Source organism: Scyliorhinus canicula, chromosome 26, assembly GCF_902713615.1.
Source record: "Scyliorhinus canicula chromosome 26, sScyCan1.1, whole genome shotgun sequence".
Lineage (NCBI taxonomy): Eukaryota > Metazoa > Chordata > Chondrichthyes > Carcharhiniformes > Scyliorhinidae > Scyliorhinus > Scyliorhinus canicula.
The window spans coordinates 144,012-163,757 of record NC_052171.1 but is presented as its reverse complement, the minus strand read 5'-3'; the positions used below and the strand labels follow the sequence as shown (position 1 = coordinate 163,757).

The 19,746-nt window shown below is 45.7% G+C and overlaps 1 protein-coding gene across 1 annotated transcript in view; it reads right to left on the bottom strand.

The window, feature by feature from the left end:
* Positions 1–12,961: 12,961 nt before the first annotated feature.
* Positions 12,962–19,746, bottom strand: part of LOC119957428 (urokinase plasminogen activator surface receptor-like) — a 46,960-nt gene continuing 40,175 nt past the window's right edge. Inside the window, exons 13-14 of the mRNA XM_038785487.1 lie at positions 17,544–17,688; positions 12,962–13,702 (exon numbers count right to left, since the gene is read on the bottom strand). Of these exons, the coding sequence (XP_038641415.1) occupies positions 13,699–13,702; positions 17,544–17,688 (149 nt within the window). The 3' untranslated portion in view covers positions 12,962–13,698. The remainder of the gene's footprint in view (positions 13,703–17,543; positions 17,689–19,746) is intronic.

Below are 19,746 nucleotides of genomic sequence, written 5' to 3'. Positions count from 1 at the left end.
AAATTTGCTGATGGCACCAAGATTGGTGGAGCAGTGGATGAGTTGGAGAGCTGTTGGAGGCTGCAAAGAGACATTGATAGGATGCAGAGTTGGGCAGGAAAATGGCAGATGGAGTTAACCCTGATAAGTGCGAGGGGATCCATTTTAGTAGAAAGAATTTGAATGCGGATTACAGAGTCAACGGAAGGGTACTGAGGAATGTGGAGGGACAGAGAGATCTTGGGGTTCATGTACACAGATCTCTGAAGGTTGCCACTCAAGTGGATAGAGCCGTGAAGAATGCCTATAGTGTTTTAGCGTTAATTAACAGGGGGTTTGAGTTTAAGAGCCGCGGGGTTATGCTGCAACTATGCATGACCCTGGTGAGACCACAGTTGGCGTATTGTGTGCAGATCTGATCACTTCACTGTAGGAAGTGGAAGCATTGGAAAGGGTGCAAAGGAGATTAACCAGCATACTGCCTGGTTTTCAGGATCGGCCTGACGAGGAAAGGTTGAGGGTGCTCGGGCCTTTCTCTTTGGCGAGGAGGAGGCTGAGAGGCGACTTAATAGAGCTTTATCACATGTTGAGGGGGATAGAGTGGACGTTCAGAGACTATTTCATCGGGTGGGTGTAGCTGTTACAAGGGAGCATAACTATTAGGTTCAGATTGGGAGATATAGGAGGGATATCCGAGGTAGGTTCTTTACTCAGAGAGTGGTAAGGGTGTGGAATGGACTACCTGCTGTGATAGTGGAGTCGGAAACTTCAAGAACTTTCAAGCGGTTGTTGGATAGGCACATGGAGCACACCAGAATGACAGGGAGCGGTACCGCTTGATCTTTGTTTCGGACAATGCTCGGCACAACATCGAGGGCCGATTTATGTTCTTTCTATAGAACATAAAACAGTACATCACAGAACAAGCCGTTCGGCCCTCGATGCTGTGTCGAACTTAGTCCGAATCCAAGATCAAGCTATCCCACTCCGTGTTATTCTGGTGAACATTGTTACTTCTATCCAAACCATTCAGCTGTAATCACAACGGAAGGTAATTTCACCATAGGATTTCTACGGACAAAATAAGTGAAACCCATTCAATATTCCACTCTGCTTGCAAATTTTGGATTGGATTTGAATTTGTTTAATGTTACATGTACCGACGTACCTGAAAAGTATTTTTCTGCTTCAGCTCAAACAGATCATTAAACACATGAAAATAAAAGCGAATAAAAATAAAAATGCATAATAGTGCAATACACGGTACACAATGTAATTACATGAACCCGGGCATCGGGTACAGCATACAGGACTGTTGTATTAATCAGGTTAGTCCATAAGAGGGTCGTTTAGGAGTCGACTAACCGCGGGGAAGGAGCTGTTTTTGTGTCCGTTCGTGCGTGTTCTCAGACTTTTGTATCTCCTGCGCGATGGAATTGTTGGAAGAGTCAGTACACGGGGAGTGAGGGGCTTTAATTATGCAGCCAGCTTTCCCTCGGCAGCGGCGTGAGTAGATGGAGTCAATAGATGGCACGCGGTTCGACTGATGGACTGGGCTGTGTTCACCCCTCTCTGAAGTTTCTTGCGGTCTTGAGCCGAGCAGTTGGCACACCAGGCAGGGAGGAAGCCAGACAGGATGATGTCTGTGGTGCATCTGTAAAAGTTGGTAAGAGTCAGTATAAACATGCCAAATTGCCTCCGTTTCCTGTGAAAGTGAAATGAAATGAAAATGAAAATCGCTTATTGTCACAAGTTGGCTTTAAATGAAGTTACTATGAAAAGCCCCTAGTCGACACATCCGGCGCCTGTTCGGGGAGGCCGGTACGGCAATTGAACCGTGCTGCTGGCCTACGTTGGTCTGCTTTCAAAGCCAGCGATTTAGCTGTGTGCTAAACCAGCCACTATAGTATAGACGCTGTTGCGCTTTAGGTAGCTTCGACGTGGGTGGAACAGGACAATTATTTGCGGATGTGTACCTTTAACATGGGGAAGAGCGAGATGTTTGCGGTCCAGGCGAGGGGCCCTGAGAGGCTACAGGGAGAACTGCCATTCAGGGTGGTGGAGAGAGTTTCAGGTACCTGGGTATCCAAGTAGCGCGCGATTGGGACCGGCTACATAACCTCAACTTGGCCCGGTTGGTAGATCAGATGAAATTTGATTTCCGAGATGGGATGCGCTCTTGTTGTCTTTAGCTGGTCGAGACCAAACGGTGAAAATCACGACCTCCGGAGTTTCGTGTTTGCATTTCAATATCTCCGCATCTTCATCTTCATTCCGCTGTTGCTTTTTAAGCGGGTCAATAGAGTTAGAGCTTTTTACAAGGGGGCAAGTCCCCGCGAGTGAGGAGGATAATGCTGGAGCGGAGTCGTGGAGAGATCGTGCTGGCGGTGTCGATCTTAAGCAATTATTACTCGGTAGTTAACATATCCTTGATTAGGAAGTGGCTGGTGTGGAGGGGGGTCTGGCTGGGTGCATATGGAGGCGGCTTCTTGTAAGGGCACACCTTTTGGGGCGCCAGTGACTGCGCCTCTGCCGTTCCCGTCGGCGCGTTACTCAACCAGCCCTGAGATGGTGGCGGCCTTGAGAGTCTCGGGGCAATGGAGGGGAGATGCATGAGCAGTGGGAGCATCGGTCTGGTCCACAATCTGCGATAATCACCGGTTTGCCCCGGGAGGATGGAAGAGGGGTTCCGAATACACCGTTGAGCGGGCATTGAGAGGATGGGGGACTTGTTTATGGAGATAGAGATAGAGATAGAGAAATACAGCACAGAACAGGCCCTTCGGCCCACGATGTTGCGCCGAACTTTTGTCCTAGGTTAATCATAGAATTTTGGACAATTTGTCATGGCCAATCCACCCAACCTGCACATCTTTGGACTGTGGGAGGAAACCGGAGTACCCGGAGGAAACCCACGCAGTCACGGGGAGGATGTGCAGACTCCACACAGACAGTGACCCAAGTCGAAATCGAACTTGGGACCCTGGAGCTGTGAAGCAATTGTGCTATCCACAATGCTACCGTGCTGCCCTTAAGAAGTTAACCTACACTCCCTTATTCTACCCTAATCCAAGTACCTATCCAATAGCCGCTTGAAGGTCCATAAATTTTCCGACTCAACTACTACCACAGGCAGTGCATTCCATGCCCCCACTACTCTCTGGGTAAAGAACCTACCTCTGACATCCCCTCTATATCTTCCACCATTTATCTTAAATTTATGTCCCCTTGTAATGGTGTGTTCCACCCGGGGAAAAAGTCTCTGACTGTCTACTCTATCTATTCCCCTGATCATCTTATAAACCTCTATCAAGTCGCCCCTCATCCTTCTCCGTTCTAATGAGAAAAGGCCTAGCACCCTCAATCTTTCCTCGTATGACCTACTCTCCATTCCAGGCAACATCCTGGTAAATCTCCTTTGAACCTTTTCCAAAGCTTCCATATCCTTCCTAAAATGAGGTGACCAGAACTGCACACAGTACTCCAAATGTGGCCTGACCAAGGTTTTGTACAGCTGCATCATCACCTCACGGCTCTTAAATTCAATCCCTCTGCTAATGAACGCTAGCACACCATAGGCCTTCTATGGGAGCCTTTCCGAGTATAAGGGCGCTGGAGGAGAAGTTTGCATTGGTGGGGGAAATTAATTCCATCTCTGCAGGTGCAGGACTTTCTGCGTAGACAGGTACCAGACATCCCACTCCTGTCGCTGAGGGGGATTCTGGACAGGGTGGTTTTCAGAGGATGGATAAGTGAGGGGTGCGTTTCTGACATTTATAAGGAGCTCATGGAATCAGAGGAAACGCAGTTTGTGGAGCTGAAGCGAAAGTGGGAGGTTGAGCTGAGGGGTGAGATAGAGCAGAGCCTTTGGGCGGACGCGTTGAGTAGAGTCAACGCAACAACAACTTGTGCCAGGCTCAGTCTGATTGAATTCAAGGTCGTGCACCGGTCTCAGATGACAATGGCCCGGATGAGAAGATTATTTGGGGTGGAACATAGGTGCGAAAAATGCGTGGAATGACCAGCGAAACATGGCCACATACTCTGGGCATGTCCAAAACTGAGGGTATTTTGGCAGGGGTTCGCTGAGGTCATGTCCAAGGTATTAAATACAAGGGTGGAATTGAGTCCAGAGGTGGCGATTTTCGTGGTGTCACATGAGCCGGTAATCCAGGTGGAGAAAGAGGCAGACGTTTTAGCCTTTGCGTCGCAGGTAGCCAGGAGGCGGATATTACTAGCATGGAGTGAACCAAAGCCACCGAAGTCGGAGACCGGGCCATTGGACATGTCTGGCTTTCTCTGCCTGGAGAAAATTAAGTTTGCCATGAGAGGGTCACTAATAGGGTTCGCCCAGAGGTGGCAACCATTCATCAACTTCTTCGCAGATAATTAATTGTCAGCAGAATGGGGAGGGGGTTAGATTAAGGGCTTAATTAATGGTGGGACCTGTGGGGGAGGAGGTGGTATTTGCACTTTGTTTATATTTTTCTGTACATTGTTTACATTGCTGCTGTTAAATGCCAAAAAATACCTCCATAACATGTTTCTTGAAAAAACAAAGAACTTCAGATCTCTGAGGGCCGCTCAGCAATTTTACACAGGCTTTACAGTGCAGAAGGAGGCCATTCGGCCCATCGAGTCTGCACCGGCTCCTGGAAAGAGCACCCGACCCAATACCCAAGCTTAACACCTCCACCCTATCCCCATAACCCCACCCAACACTAAGGGCAATTTTGGACACTAAGGGCAATTTATCATGGCCAATCCCTGTGGTCGTTCCCCGCTATAAAATGTATACCGTTTTGGATACTGTTGCGGGGGACGACTAACCAGGGGTAAGCAATGGGGAACAGGTCTCTGGCACAGAGCCTGTCCCTGTTGCTCAGAAGGGAAGGGAGAAGAGGAACAGAGCACTTGTTATTGGGGATTCCATAGTTGGAGGATCAGACAGGAGGTTCTGTGGGAACGAAAGAGACTCACGGTTGGTGTGTCTTTCCTCCCAGGCGCCAGGGTTCGTGATGTCTCTGTTCGTGTTTTTGGGATACTTAAGGGGGAGGGGGAGCAGCCCCAATTCGTGGTCCACATATGTACTAACGACACAGGTAGGAAGAGAGATGGGGATTTGAGACAGAAATTCAGGGAGCTAGGGTGGAAGCTGAGAGCTAGAACAAACAGAGTTGTTATCTATGGGTTGTTACCCGTGGCACGTGCTAGCGAAGTGAGAAATAAGGAGAGAGAGGAGTTGAACACGTGGCTACAGGGATGGTGCAGGAGGGAGGGTTTTGGTTTTCTGGATAATTGGGGGTCATTCTGGGGTAGGTGGGACCTCTACAAACATGATGGTCTTCACCTGAACCAGAAGGGTACCAATATCCTGGGGGGGAGATTTGCTAGTGCTCTTCGGGGGAGGGGGGAGGTTTAAACTAATTCAGCAGGGGGATGGGAACCTAAATTTTAGTCCCAGTGTACAGGATGATGAGAGTAGTGAGGTCAGGGATAGGGTTAAAAGTTAGAAAGAGGGCACCGGCAAGCAAGACGCTGGTTTGAAGTGTGTCTACTTCAACGCCAGTAGCATCCGGAATAAGGTGGGTGAGTTTGCAGCATGGGTTGGTATCTGGGATCCCGATGTTGTGGCGATTTCGGAGACATGGGTAGAGCAGGGACAGGAATGGTTATTGCACGTTCCAGGATTTAGATGTTTCTGTAAGAACAGAGTAAATGGTCAAAGAGGGGGGGGGGGGGGGGTCTGGCATTGCTAATCAAGGAAAGTATTACGGCGGTAGAAAGGACGTTTGAGGACTCGTCTACTGAGGTAGTATGGGCTGAGGTTAGGAACAGGAGAGGAGAGGTCATCCGGTTGGGAGTTGTCTATAGACCTCCGAATAGTTCCAGAGATGTAGAGGAAAGGATTGCAAAGATGATTCTCGACAGGAGCGAGAGTAACAGGGTAGTTGTTATGGGGGACTTTAACTTTCCAAATATTGACTGGAAATACTATAGTTCGAGTACTATAGATGGGTCGGTTTCTGTGCAGTGTGTGCAGGAGGGTTTTCTGACACAGTATGTAGACAGGCCAACAAGGGGCGAGGCCACATTGGATTTGGTACTGTGTAATGAACCCGGCCAGGTGTTAGATTTAGATGTAGGTGAGCACTTTGGTGATATTGATCACAATTCGGTTATGTTTACTTTCGCAAAGGGCAGGGATAGGTATATACCGCAAGGCAAGAAATATAGCTGGGTGAAAGGCAATAATGATGGTATTCGGCAAGATTTAGGATGTACAGGATGGGGAAGGAAACTGCAGGGGATGGGTACAATCGAAATGTGGAGCTTTTTCAAGGAACAGCTACTGCGTGTCCTTGATAAGTATGTACCTGTCAGGCAGGGAGGAAGTTGTTGAGCAAGGGAATCGTGGTCTACTAAGGAAGTTGAAGCTCTTGTCAAGAGGAAGAAGACGGCTGATGTTAGGATGAGACATGATGGCTCAGTTAGGGCATTTGAGAGTTGCAAGTTAGCCAGGAAGGACCAAAAGGGAGAGTTAAGAAGAGCGAGGAGTGGACACGAAAAGCCGTTGGCGAATAGGATCAAGGAAAACCCTAAGGCTTTCTATAGGTATATCAGGAACAAAAGAATGACTAGAGTTAGATTAGGGCTAATCAAGGATAGTAGTGGAAAGTTGTGTGTGGAATCAGGGGAGACAGGGAAACCGTTAAATGGATATTTTTCGTCAATGTTTACACTGGAGAAAGACAATGTTGTCGAGGAGAACACTCAGGTTCAGTCGACCAGGCTAGATGGAATTGAGGTTCAAAAGGAGGAGGTGTTAGCAATTTTGGAAAATGTCAAAATAGATAAGTCCCCTGGGCCAGATGGGTTTTATCCTAGGAATCTCTGGGAAGCCAGGGAGGAGATTGCAGAGCCTTTGTCCTTGATCTTTATGTCGTCTTTGTCGACAGGAATAGTGCCGGAAGACTGGAGGATAGCAAATGTTGTCCCCTTGTTCAAGAAGGGGATTAGAGACAACCCTGGTAATTATAGACCTGTGAGCCTTACTTCGGCCGCTTACTTGGGTAAAATGTTGGAAAAGGTTATAAGAGATAGGGTTTATAATCATCTTGAAAAGAATAAGTAGATTAGCGATAGTCAACACGGTTTTGTGAAGTCATGCCTCACAAACATTATTGAGTTTTTTGAGAAGGTGACCAAACATGTAGATGAGGGTAAAACGGTTGACGTGGTGTATATGGATTTCAGTAAGGCGTTTGATAAGGTTCCCCACGGTAGGCTATTGCAGAAAATAAGGAAGTATGGGATTGAAGGTGATTCAGCGGTTTGGATCAGTAATTGGCTAACTGAAAGAAGACAGAGGGTGGTGGTTGATGGCAAATGTTCATCCTGGAGTTCAGTTACTAGTGGTGTACCGCAAGGATCTGTTTTGCGGCCACTGCTGTTTGTCATTTTTATAAATGACCTGGAGGAGTGTGTAGAAGGATGGGTTAGTAAATTTGCAGATGACACGAAGGTCGGTGCAGTTGTTGATAGTGCTGAAGGATGTTATAGGATATAGAGGGACATAGATAAGCAGCAGAGCTGGGCTGAGAGGTGGCAGATGGAGTTTAATGCGGAAAAGTGTGATGTGGTTCACTTTGGAAGGAGTAACAGGAATGCAGAGTACTGGGCTAATGGCAGGATTCTTGGTAGTGTAGATGAACAGAGAGATCTCGGCGTCCAGTTACATAAATCCCTGAAAGTTGCCACCCAGGTTAATAGGGCTGTTAAGAAGGCATATGGTGTGCCAGCCTTTATCAGTAGGGGGATTGAGTTTCGGAGCCACAAGGTCATGCTGCAGCTGTACATAACTCTGGTGCGACCGCTCCTGGAGTACTGCGTGCAGTTCTGGTCACCACATTGTAGGAAGCATGTGGAAGCTTTGGAAAGGGTTCAGAGGAGACTTACTCGGATGTTGCCTGGTTTGGAGGGAAGGTCTTACGAGGAAAGGCTCAGGGACTTGAGGTTGTTTTCGTTAGAGAGGAGAAGGCTGAGAGATGACTTAATAGAGACATATAAGATAGTCAGAGGGTTAGATAGGGTGGACAATGAGAGTCTTTTTCCTCGGATGGTGATGACCAACACGAGGGGACATAGCTTTAAATTGAGGGGTAATAGATATAGGACAGATATCAGAGGCAGTTATTTTACTCAGAGACAGGTCGGGGTGTGGAACGCCCTGCCTGCAACAGTAGTAGACTTGCCAACTTTAAGGGCATTTAAGTGGTCACTGGATAGACATATGGATGAAAATGGAATAGTGTAGGTCAGTTAGGCTTCAGATGGTTTCACAGGTCGACGCACCATCGAGGGCCGAAGGGCCCGTACTGCGTTGTAATGTTCTATGTTCTAAACTGCACATCTTTGGACTGTGGGAGGAAACCGGAGCACCCGGAGGAAACCCACGCACACACGGGGAGGATGTGTAGACTCCGCACAGCCAGTGACCCAAGCCAGAATCGAACCTGGGACACTGGAGCTGTGAAGCGCTTGTGCTATCCACAATGCTACCGTGCTGCCCAAAGGATGGTCTCTACTCCTGAGATTTAGTGGGATGCAGTCTCTGAGCTGCGGCCCTATAAAATGGAACAATAATGCTGCACACTTCAATGCGATCACCTCATGAGTAATCGGACAAATTGACTCAATGACACCTCAGGGGACAACATTTTGATCCCGCAATTAACCCATTGGAAATTCGTTGCTGTCTCTCGGTGGGATATCTCCTTCCATAATTATTTTATCACATTGAATCAAGAGACTTACGTGACTAAAGCAAACAGGGTGTATGTCTCGCTTCTTAATCTCGTCGTTGCAAACGTCAATATTTCAAATACAGAAAAATACTGCCCCGTGTCCTTCGCTGGAATGGCGGTGATTTGATATTGGGGCACGGAGGAGAATAATTCGGAAAATTAAAGCTTCCCCTCCATAACCCGCGTTCCAGACTTGGGGTCTCTATGTCTATGTTGGTTCAGTGGAAGACATTGGCTCCATCGCCCTGAAGCCGTTCCGATACTTGGGGAACTTAATATGTGGCCTGTTATAGACATAGAACAGTAGAACAGAACAGGCCCTTCGCCCTCAATGTTGTGCCGAGTAATGATCACCCTACTCAAACCCACGTATCCACCCTATACCCGTAACCCAACAACCCCCCCCCCACCCACCCCTTAACCTTACTTTTATTAGGACACTACGGGCAATTTAGCATGGCCAATCCACCTAACCCGCACATCTTTGGACTGTGGGAGGAAACCGGAGCACCCGGAGCAAACCCACGCACACAGGGGGAGGACATGCAGACTCCACACAGACAGTGACCCAGGGCCGGGATCGAACCTGGGACCTCAGTGCCTTGAGGCAGCAGTGCTAACCACTGCGCCACCGTGTTATTGCAGTTTATTGATGCACTCGAAACAGCAGACGGTGATTCACTTGTTAACACGGTGTCTTTATTCCGGTGTAGTAGGAGCAACAGGATAGTCCCCGGGAGTGACCGTGAAAAGAAACCCATGATGGGATTGATCTCTGAGGAAACCATTGTACCATCATGGGGATCAACTCCATACTACAGCTTTCCCAGGCATGTGTTCATCCCCTCATAAAGAACTTCACATCTGGATTCTGTTTTCGTTCATGGGACGTGGGCCAGCATTTGTTGCCCATGCTGAATTGCCCTTGAAGGCACAGTTCAGAATCTGGTGTCACATGTAGGCCAGACCAGGTAAGGGGGCAGATTTCCTTCCATAAATGCCATTAGTGACGCAGAGGTTTTGCGATAATCGGCAATGGTTTTAATTTATTTAATTCCAGATTTTTTTAAATTAAATTCAAACTTCACCGGCTGAGCTGGTGGGATTCAAACTCAGGTCCCCAGAGCATTGCACTGAGTTTCTAGTTTCTGCTTTACTAATGACAATTACACTACACCAGTGCCTCCTCACCTCGACACAATCAGTGTTGAAAGGTGTAACATTTTTGAAAGAAAACGACACCCCTCTGCACAGTCCCACCCACATAACACAAGGAAATGTGCGTCTCCCATCATTGTTCTAATGAAGCACGGCATGTGCTGTGCTGTGCATTCGGCCGACGGCGCTGAGAGCCCGGGATCGAATCCCGGCCCTGGATCACTGTCCGTTTGCACATGAATGAAATTAAATAAAAATCGCTTATTGTCACGAGTAGGCTTCAATGAAGTTACAGTGAAAAGTTCCTAGTCGCCACATTCCGGCGCCTGCCCGGGGAGGCTGGTACGGGAATCGAATTGTGCTGTTGGTCTGCTTTAAAAGTCAGCGATTTAGCCCAGTGAGCTAAACCAGCCCCGTATCAGTGTGACCTCCCACAAACCAAGGATGTGGAGGTTAGGTTAATTGGCCACGCCACATTGCCCCTTAATTGGAAAAAAAATGTATAATTTGAATTTATTTAAATAAAATCATTGTGCTCATGCCCCAGAAAATGGATAAATCTGAATCCCACCTTAACCGACTATTCATAACATATACATGGATTGTTCCCATTTCAGGAACTCCCTCATCTCACCGCGACTAGGGACCTATGTAACCGTCCCCAAATTACTGAAGGCAGCAGAATGTGTAATCCGGGATGACCATGGGCACACACAAATGATCTATGGCACAACTTTCGGCAATCAGCTACAAGATCTTCCGCCTCAGTGATCCCAGATTGTGGACTGCTCCGGCACTCATCCCCCATTTCCCATAATATCTGTTCTCCTCCCACCTAGTGAAAAATTCTAAAAGCAAGGGTCCCAGTATCGGCTGAAGTGGTTCTTTACTACAAACCTCCTTCCAGCCTGAGAAGTATCTCCAGTTTATTACATGCGTTATGCATATTTCCCATATTTTCTGTATTGATTTACATCGAATACCTATTTGAAAGTTTGTTTATTCCTTTTCAACACTATCCTCATCTCCGCTTTGCATTACCTCTTCAGGAACCGCCCTCGAATTAGTTAAACACGATTTCCCATTTTGAAATGATAGTTCTTCCTAATCAGACCGCATTTTGTTCTATGTGGTAAGAAAGGTGTCTCCAATAATTGTTTCTCGAAGCCTGACCACTGTTGAAGTTAAACTGACTGGTGTGTAATTATTGGACTTATTTTCGAAATGCTTTTTTTGATACAACATTTGAACCCTGATTCAATGAAGCGTACAGGAGATCATGAGTATCATCAAGCATGCCTAAAAATATATTTTCCTTAACCGTATTTGCTAACGACTTTTCATGACGCCTTTAGCGTTCCTAACTCCTACCTTAAGTTCCATCCTACTTGCTTCATCTGTCCTAGCCTTTTGTAACTTACTAATGCTTCCTTTGTCTTTGTAGGCAGGTTCATTATATCCCTCGTTATCCAATGTTCCCTACATTTGCCACACTTATCTATCGTCATCACAGGCACAATCCTGTCCTGAATTCTAATGAATTGACATTTGAAAGTCTCCCACATGCCGGATGTTCATTTTCCCTCAAGCAGCCTCACGCAGTCAACAGTCTCCAGATACTGCCCAATGCTGCTGCCATTAGCCTTCTCCAGTCTAACACCTTCACCGGAGGACCACTCTTGGCTTTCTATAAGCAGCGGAAAACTTTTACAGAATTATGATCCCTGTTCCCGAAATGATCTCCTACTGAAACGTCAATTATCTGGCCAGGCAAATTCCCGAGCACCAGGTCTAAAATGACCCCATCCCCAATTGGGCTATTTACATATTGTTTCAAGAAACCTTCCGCGATGCTCCTGACAATTTCTGTTCTATCCCTGCCTCCAGCATGAAGTGTGTCCCTGTCAATATAGTGAAAGTCACCCACCAGAACAACCCTATTGTTTATACATCTTTCCAAGATCTGTCCGCATATCTGCTCCTCTATCTCCCTCTGGCTGTTATGACATCTGTAGTCAACCACCCACAATTTGACAGCATCTTTCCTGTACCTGAGCTCTACCCAGATTGCTTTGCTGCCGGAACCCTCAAGGTATCCTCCTTCAGCACAGCAGCGATATTCTCCTTAACTAATAATGACATTCCCCTACCCCTTTAGCACCCCCTCTATCCTGACCTAAACATCTAAATCCTGGAATGTTTAGTTGCCAATCATGTCCCTCTTTCAACCAGCTTTCTTCAATAGCAACAACATCATAATTCCACTTATGACTCCAAGCTCCAAGTTCATCTGTCTTACTTGAAATACTCCTCGCACTGAAACGAATGCATTTCAGCCACCAGTCCCTCTGCGTTGAACAACCACTCCCTGGCTGCTCCTCCTCTTAATCTTACTGGCCTTAGTCTGCAGCTCTCCGTCAGTTATTTCTTCCGCTGACCTCCTGCTCTGTTTCCCGCCTACTGCCATGTTAGGCAGGGGGTGCGAAATATATTTCTCTTGATTCCAGTTTTCTCCTTGCTAGCTGTTTTTCGCTGTCCTCTATTCACTACCCTCCGACTTCCTCCATTGGTTCCCACCCCCCCCCCCCCCCCCCCTGACACATTGCCTTAAACCCTCCCCAACCGCGCTGGCAAACAAACCCTCCAGGACATTGGTTCCAAAGGTTACATTGAATAAAAGAAATGTTGGAAGAATGATACAGAAAGGCGTACCGACATCGACATAGAATATATCTTGAACAATTAGAACACATCCTTAAATGGAAACAGTCTATTTCACTGCCACGTTTGCCCAACGTGTTCCTCCGCTTGTACACAGGTACTTTGAGCATTCCTATTATCTCCAGTCAATTTGAACAATGCGCAGAAGTGGTGTGGATTGCAGCAATGATAATCAGGAAAGCATTCCCTTTATCTCCCCTCCGGATAAAGAGTCGCACCAACACCACCAAGTAAAGGGCGGAATGTGTGTTGGGTGGGAAAATGCGTCGCATTTGACTAAATCCGACAAATCAGTGGACGAAGCATGAACAATTTTATTGGATGTTTTCTATTCTACATTTAACAACAAGCAAGCAATCCCCCAAATTGAAGTTAGTGCATTATTACAATCCCCCCCACCCCCATATACAGACAGAAATGATAAGCAGAAGGAATACAAATAGTTCGGATTATAAATCTTTACAGTCGGCGTCTCCTTTTGCACAGATAATGAGACGTTATTCGAAAGAGTGGGGGATTTCAGGATAACAGGATAAAGGCCACGAGCACACGACAATTTGGTGCATGTTCTCCTCCCCATGACAACACTTGTACAGCGACACAGGATGTGAGATCCATTATTGTGTTAAACCAACAAATCCCAAACTAACGCAAACTCACCAGACCTCCAAGCAATGACATATTACGCCACAAGAAACAGGAATATCAGCACACCGCCATTGCTACTGGAAGAGTGTTGTCAGTGTTGACCCGTGTGTTTGCAGCTGGAGTCGGTGTGATGTCACAGCTGGATTCCATGTGTTGTTTTCATCTGGAGTCGGTGTGATGTTTACAGCTGGAGTGGGTGCTTTGTTCACAGCTGGAGTCGGTGAGATTTTCACAGCTGGAGTTGGTGTGTTGTCCGCAGCTGGGATGATGTGTTAGCTGAAGCTGAAGTATATTAGTTATTTTATATCTCTTGGATTAGGTGCTATTTAGAGCTTTGTGTTAGTTACAGCTGCAACTGTCGTGTTTCTTGCTGCCGGTGAGGTCGTCATCTAAAAGGACACACACAGAAGACTGATTAGTGAAGGGAAATATTTTTTGTTCAGAATTAAATAATTTTCATTTCTCGGGCGCAGGACTGGTTTCAATATGCTTTCACTACCGATCAATGCGAACAGCCCTTTATGCTGCATGCATTTTTCATAAGGCCATAAGATCATCAGACATAGGGGCAGAAGTCGGCCACTTGGCCCACCGAGGCTGTCCCGCAATTCAATCATGGCTGATATTTTCATATCCTCATTCTCCTGCCTTGTCCTCAAAAACATTGATCCCCTCATGACCTGTATCAGTCTATAAATGGACAATTTCGGTTATTTAAAATAAAGGATGACAATCTTCGTTCGATTATCAGATCTCTGTTAGACTTTGAGAGTCACCCAGTCATCTGGGAAACTGTATTTCGAATACAATCGATTGCCACATTATGTATGAGAGCGACATGCATCTGCAACAGGCAGAAATAATACGATTGGAAGTGGGCTATTTGTGATTGGGGAACTCGCTGAATTTATCAAAGACATTGAATTTGGATTAGCGGGGAGCACATAAAGAATAGGCTCATGATGTGCATCAATCTTTTTATTGAAAATGATGGGGGAGCGAGAAAGATCCATACATGGATTCGTCAGGAATTTTCGTATAGCATTGTTCGAAGAGTCTTAAAATGGAAGAAAGAATAATAGTATGCCCAATACCCAACAAGTTGCACCCAACAAATTGTTATAAAGTGAACTGGGATAATTCGGAAATACTTTCGCCAGGAATTTGAATCGAAAACCATAAAAACACATAAAATCATGCAGCCCTCTGCGGTAAATAATTCGTGTGATTCGTTTCATATAAATTTACACTTGTTCCTCGTTACACAGATTTGCGAAAGAAGAAGATTTACTCCGCAGGTGCCCAAGAAATGTTACTCTTTGTCTTCACAGTGAATGGTTAACATTTGGTTCCAGAAATATAGCTTAGTAAAGAGGGTTATCAGTGGAAGGAAGTTCATGCAATTAGCAACAGCAGAGTTAACCTGCTGAAGAAATTCCAATTAGTTAAAGTCGCAAATTCATTTAGAACATAGAACAGTACAGCCCAGAACAGGCAACTTCAACCCTCGATGTTGTGCCGAGCAATGATCACTCTACTCAAACCCACGTATCCACCCTATACCCGTAACCCAACAACCCCCCCTAACCTTACTTTTTTAGGACACTACGGGCAATTTAGCATGGCCAATCCACCTAATCATTTGTACTAGTAGTCTAACTAGTAGGAGCTATGAGGTGCAATAGCAGAAATAACGGTGGCACAGGTTATTGAATTCAAAATCTCGCTGTATTCTGGACATGTTGGGAAGGTCGCATATGTAAGGTCACTACAGAGCTAAGGATGGGTTGAGCTCAGAACGTTGTAGAATGATCATATGTACAAAATAGTCAGAATGGACTTTCAAAGGAAACTCTCTTTGATAATTTGAATGGACTAGTTATGTGATCAACAACAAGAGGCTTGTTAACGGAAGTACTAGAAGTACTGCCGTCGAAATTCCAAAAGACCCATGATCAGTTGTCATTCAAATTGCTATTGCACAAGACAAGGTCTGTTTAATGTATTTTTAATACATTGGGCAGGGATGGATTATTGACGCATAATCCAGAGTGCAAAGTTACATTGAGCTTTAGAACATAGAACATACAGTGCAGAAAGAGGCCATTCTGCCCATCGAGTCTGCGCCGACCCACTTAAGCCTTCACTTCCACCCTATCCCTGAACCCAATCACCTTTTTGGTCACAAAGGGCAATTTAGCATGGCCAATCCAACTACCCTGCACGTCTTTGGACTGTGGGAGGAAACCGGAGCACCCGGAGGAAAACCACGCAGACACGGGCAGAACGTGCAGACTTCACACAGATAGAGATCCAGCAGGGATGTTGCTATCAAGGAATTTTATCAAGTTGTTAATCGCGGAGTAGCGTTATATTTCAATGATCAATCCTGGAGTCTCAGATATTGAATCCTTATTGAACGGACACATGGATAGTGCAAAGATGTAAATTCATGCGATCATGCAACAACATTTTAATTGTGAACGCAGGGCGTGAGGAAGATGGTAATGGTACTCGACAAGTAGGTGGATAGCGTCATATTTCATGGCAACCTGTGTTTTGATTTACTTTTGCCCTGGGAATGGAAACATAGCATAGATTTTCAGACAGTTTCTATTTTGGAGCCTAATTATTTTAAGTGATAGGTTTTCAATGATTTCATGGTTCTCATTGTTTCCAGATTTTTGTTGAATTAATATTTCACCATCTGCTGCGGCGGTATTTGAACCTGGGACCCAGAGCATTATTCTGGCTGTCTGGAAAACCGGTCCTGTGACAAGACCACTACGTCACCGCCTCCCATCGCACAAGAACAACAACGAGTTAAACCCCGGTTCAGAAAGTAATTGTAAAGATCCTGTTCGTAGTCAATCCATGTTTATGAATTGAAACAAACGTGGAATTATTTTTGCAGTTGTATCGGACATTTATTTGGGAGGCATCTCGGAATGTGTGCAGTTTTGGCTTGCATGATCTTGCGTTGGAGGCAGGAATGTTTCCTGCGTTCTGAGCGTTACAGAAATGAGCTAGGTTTGGAGATTACGGCATGAGGTGGGGCGGGAGGTGACTGCTGGGGCTGAGGCGTGATTAATTATGCACAGATAAAGAACAACCACCGATTGGCCGCTCTGTTTGTATCATGCGTGAACTAGTCCGCGACTTGGTGGCATTTTAGAAGGACTATGTGTCTTCCATTATTCTAATTTCAGCATCTGTTGGCGAAATGAGTCGCCAACCATTCAATGAGATCATGGCTGGTCTTTTGTGGACTCAGCTCCACTTTCCGGCCCGGACACCATAACCCTTCATCCATCTATACTTCAAAAAACTATTTACCTTTATCTTAAAAACATTTAATGAAGGAGCCTCAACCCCTTCACTGGGGAAGGAATTCCATAGATTCACAACACTTGGGGTGAAAACGTTCCTCCTCAGCTCAGTCCTGAGTCTGCTCCACCTTATGTTGAGGCTATGTCCCCTAGTTCTGCATTCACCCGCCAGTGGAAACAACCAACCCGCATCTATCCTACCTATTCCCTTCATAATTTTATATGTTTCTTTAAGATACCCCCCCCCCCGCACCCTCCTAAATTCCAACGAGTACAGTCCTAGTTTGCTCAACCTCGCCTCGTAATTCAACCCCCTCAACTCTGGGCTTAATCTAGTGAATTTCCTCTGCACACCCTCCAGCGCCACAACGTCCTTTCTCAGATTAGGAGACCAAAACTGAAAACAATGCCCCAGGTGTTGCCTCACTAACACCTTATACATAACCTCCCTAGTCTTAAACTCCACCCCACTATCAACTAAGGACAAAACTTAATTTGCATTCATAATAACGAGTTACACCTGTAAATCAACTTTTTTCGACTCATGCACGCGCACCTCCAGGTCTCTCTGCACAGCAGCATGTTTAAATATTTTACCATATAAATAATAATCATTTTTGCTGTTTTTCCTACCAAAATGGATAACCATACATTTTTCAACATTGTATTCCATTTGCCCGACCCTAGCCTATTCACTGAACCTATCCAAATCCCTCTGCAGATTTCCGGTATCCTCTGCCCTTCTTGGTTTACAACTCATCTAAGTGTCGCCGGCAAAAGTGGACACATTGCACTTGGTCCTCGACTCCAAATCATCTATTTGATGCCTCTTTCCAGGTTTCTTATGAAATAAAAGATCTAGGAATAACATATTCCACTGTGACGACATGATTATACTTACACTTTGACGGAATTGCAGCCACTCCCGGCACAGCAGTTGATAGTTCCATTAAAGTTGATGTTAAGATCATTCAGGTTGGCTTTCCCATCGCAGACATTCTTAGTGATACATCCTTTGATGGTAACTGATGGCGGGCTCTGCGGCACTGCACATAGAGAGACAATATTTAACCTTCTGTCCCGATGATGCTCACGGGAAATCATTTAATTTCCACACGGGACTCAATGATGTCGATGCACAATTTGGAAATTTTTATCGATGCAAATATTTCTGGAACACACTTCGTGCAAGATGTATAGTTCGCCATTCAGATACAGCTCCAGGTGTTCCTACAAGAGCCATGCTGCCGCCGATAGCAGGAATGAATTACAATTACTTTCCTCCACCGCCGCGCTTGCATGGTTCAGATCGAAGCCAACATTTAGACATTTTTTAATGCGATGGTTCATTCCCCAGTGCCTACTTTTCCTGCGCTGTCCCAGTTGTAGCCAGCTAACCCATTTCGTTTTACACCAGATCATTTAGGTGCTGGTTACTGCTTGCTGGTCACCTTTTCCCAGAACAGTGAAATTGAGATTATCGTTTCGAGGTCTTTTCAATCACGAAGCTTTAAACAGTTTAGCTGAGTGGGGATAAGTATCTTTGATGGCGTATAACGTAGGGGACCTGGGGCTTATTGGTCAGTCATTTTCTTTTCTAATGGTGTGCAATGTTCATTGCAGACTTTCAAAGAACATTGTGTATGCTTGAACAAGGAATAGCGAACGGTCGTATGCAGAACCAGCAAGGAGTCTGGAAGGAAATATATGTTGCGTTGCATTGCATTTACATTAAAGTACATAACTAAAGACGTTCTGATGCAATCGTTCAGGGCACCACTGAGGCCATTTCCAGAATACGTTGTCCTTTTTGGGGCTGCATATTCAGGAAATGATATAACTGCATTTTATGTGTTACAAGCGAAGGTTGACAGAATTTTCTTTGTGATGAATGTGCTACCTTATAAAAAGAGTTTCTGTAAATTGTGATATGGCGTTCAGAATTATGCATTCATTGGCCGTCCCTAATTGACCTTGACACGGTTATAGTGAATTGCACTCTTAAAAACATCTCGCCAACGCGTTGCAGATACATCCTTGGTGTTGACAGGTTGTGAGTGTCAAATCCTTGACCAAACAATGAAAGACATATGGTATATTTTGAATCTAGGACTTTTTTTATTGCAGGGCCACTTCAAGTTACTGGTCTTCTATGTGTCTGAAATGCGTATCCTTTTGGATGAAGAGGTCGTGGGCGAGGGCGGTGCTAACTCCGGAGCAGATCTGAGTTTCCATTGCACCTTCTAAGTGACAAGCACTTATGTCTCTGTGGCACTTTGGTGCATAGATCTGTACAAATGTTGACAAACATGCTGGCTAATGCTGTCGAGCTCCTTGGGTGTTGTTGGAGCTGCATTCATCCAAATCAGTAAGGAGGATTCCATCATACTCCTGTGTTAAAAACTTACCTTGCAGGAGCAGTGTGTGGGATGAGCTGGGCGGGAGAGGTCGAATTGCGCTCTGGGAAGGTGAGTGAAGCAGTAACCAGGGCGATGTTGGAAAGGTAAGTTTTCCTATTTTAAAAACGTATCTTGCAGGAGCAATGCGTGGGAGGAGCTGAGCGGGAGCTGTCGAATCGCGCTCTGGGAAGGTGAGTGAGGCAGTAACCAGGGGGCTGTTGGAAAGGTAAGTTTTCCTATTTTAAAAATTTACCTTGCAGGAGCAGGGTGTGGAAGGAGCTGAGCGGGAGCGGTCGAATTGCGCTCTGGGAAGGTGAGTGAACTTATATATTTGGGCAGCGGCTAAACCCGAGGCACTACACTTGTAGTGTCTCCCACCCGCCCTCCTCCTCTAACCAGAAAAAAAACACTGTGGTGATAAGGAGCAGCAGCCTTCAGATTTTCGGCGGGAGCCTCCTGAGGGGCCGTTGGGAAGGAAATTTTACCTATTTAAAACTTTAAAAACGTTCCTTGAAGAGTGACATCACAGTAAAGCAGCGACCTGATTGGCTGGTAAGGAAAGTGCTCCAATTAGCCGCAGCTGGGAGAAACTTAACTCTTCGTGTGTTGGTTAGTATTGTGGTTGGTAAGTAAAATCTTTACTCTTTTCACTTATTAATTATTTGATATTATATTTGTAGACCGTTAAGGTAAAGGACAAAAATG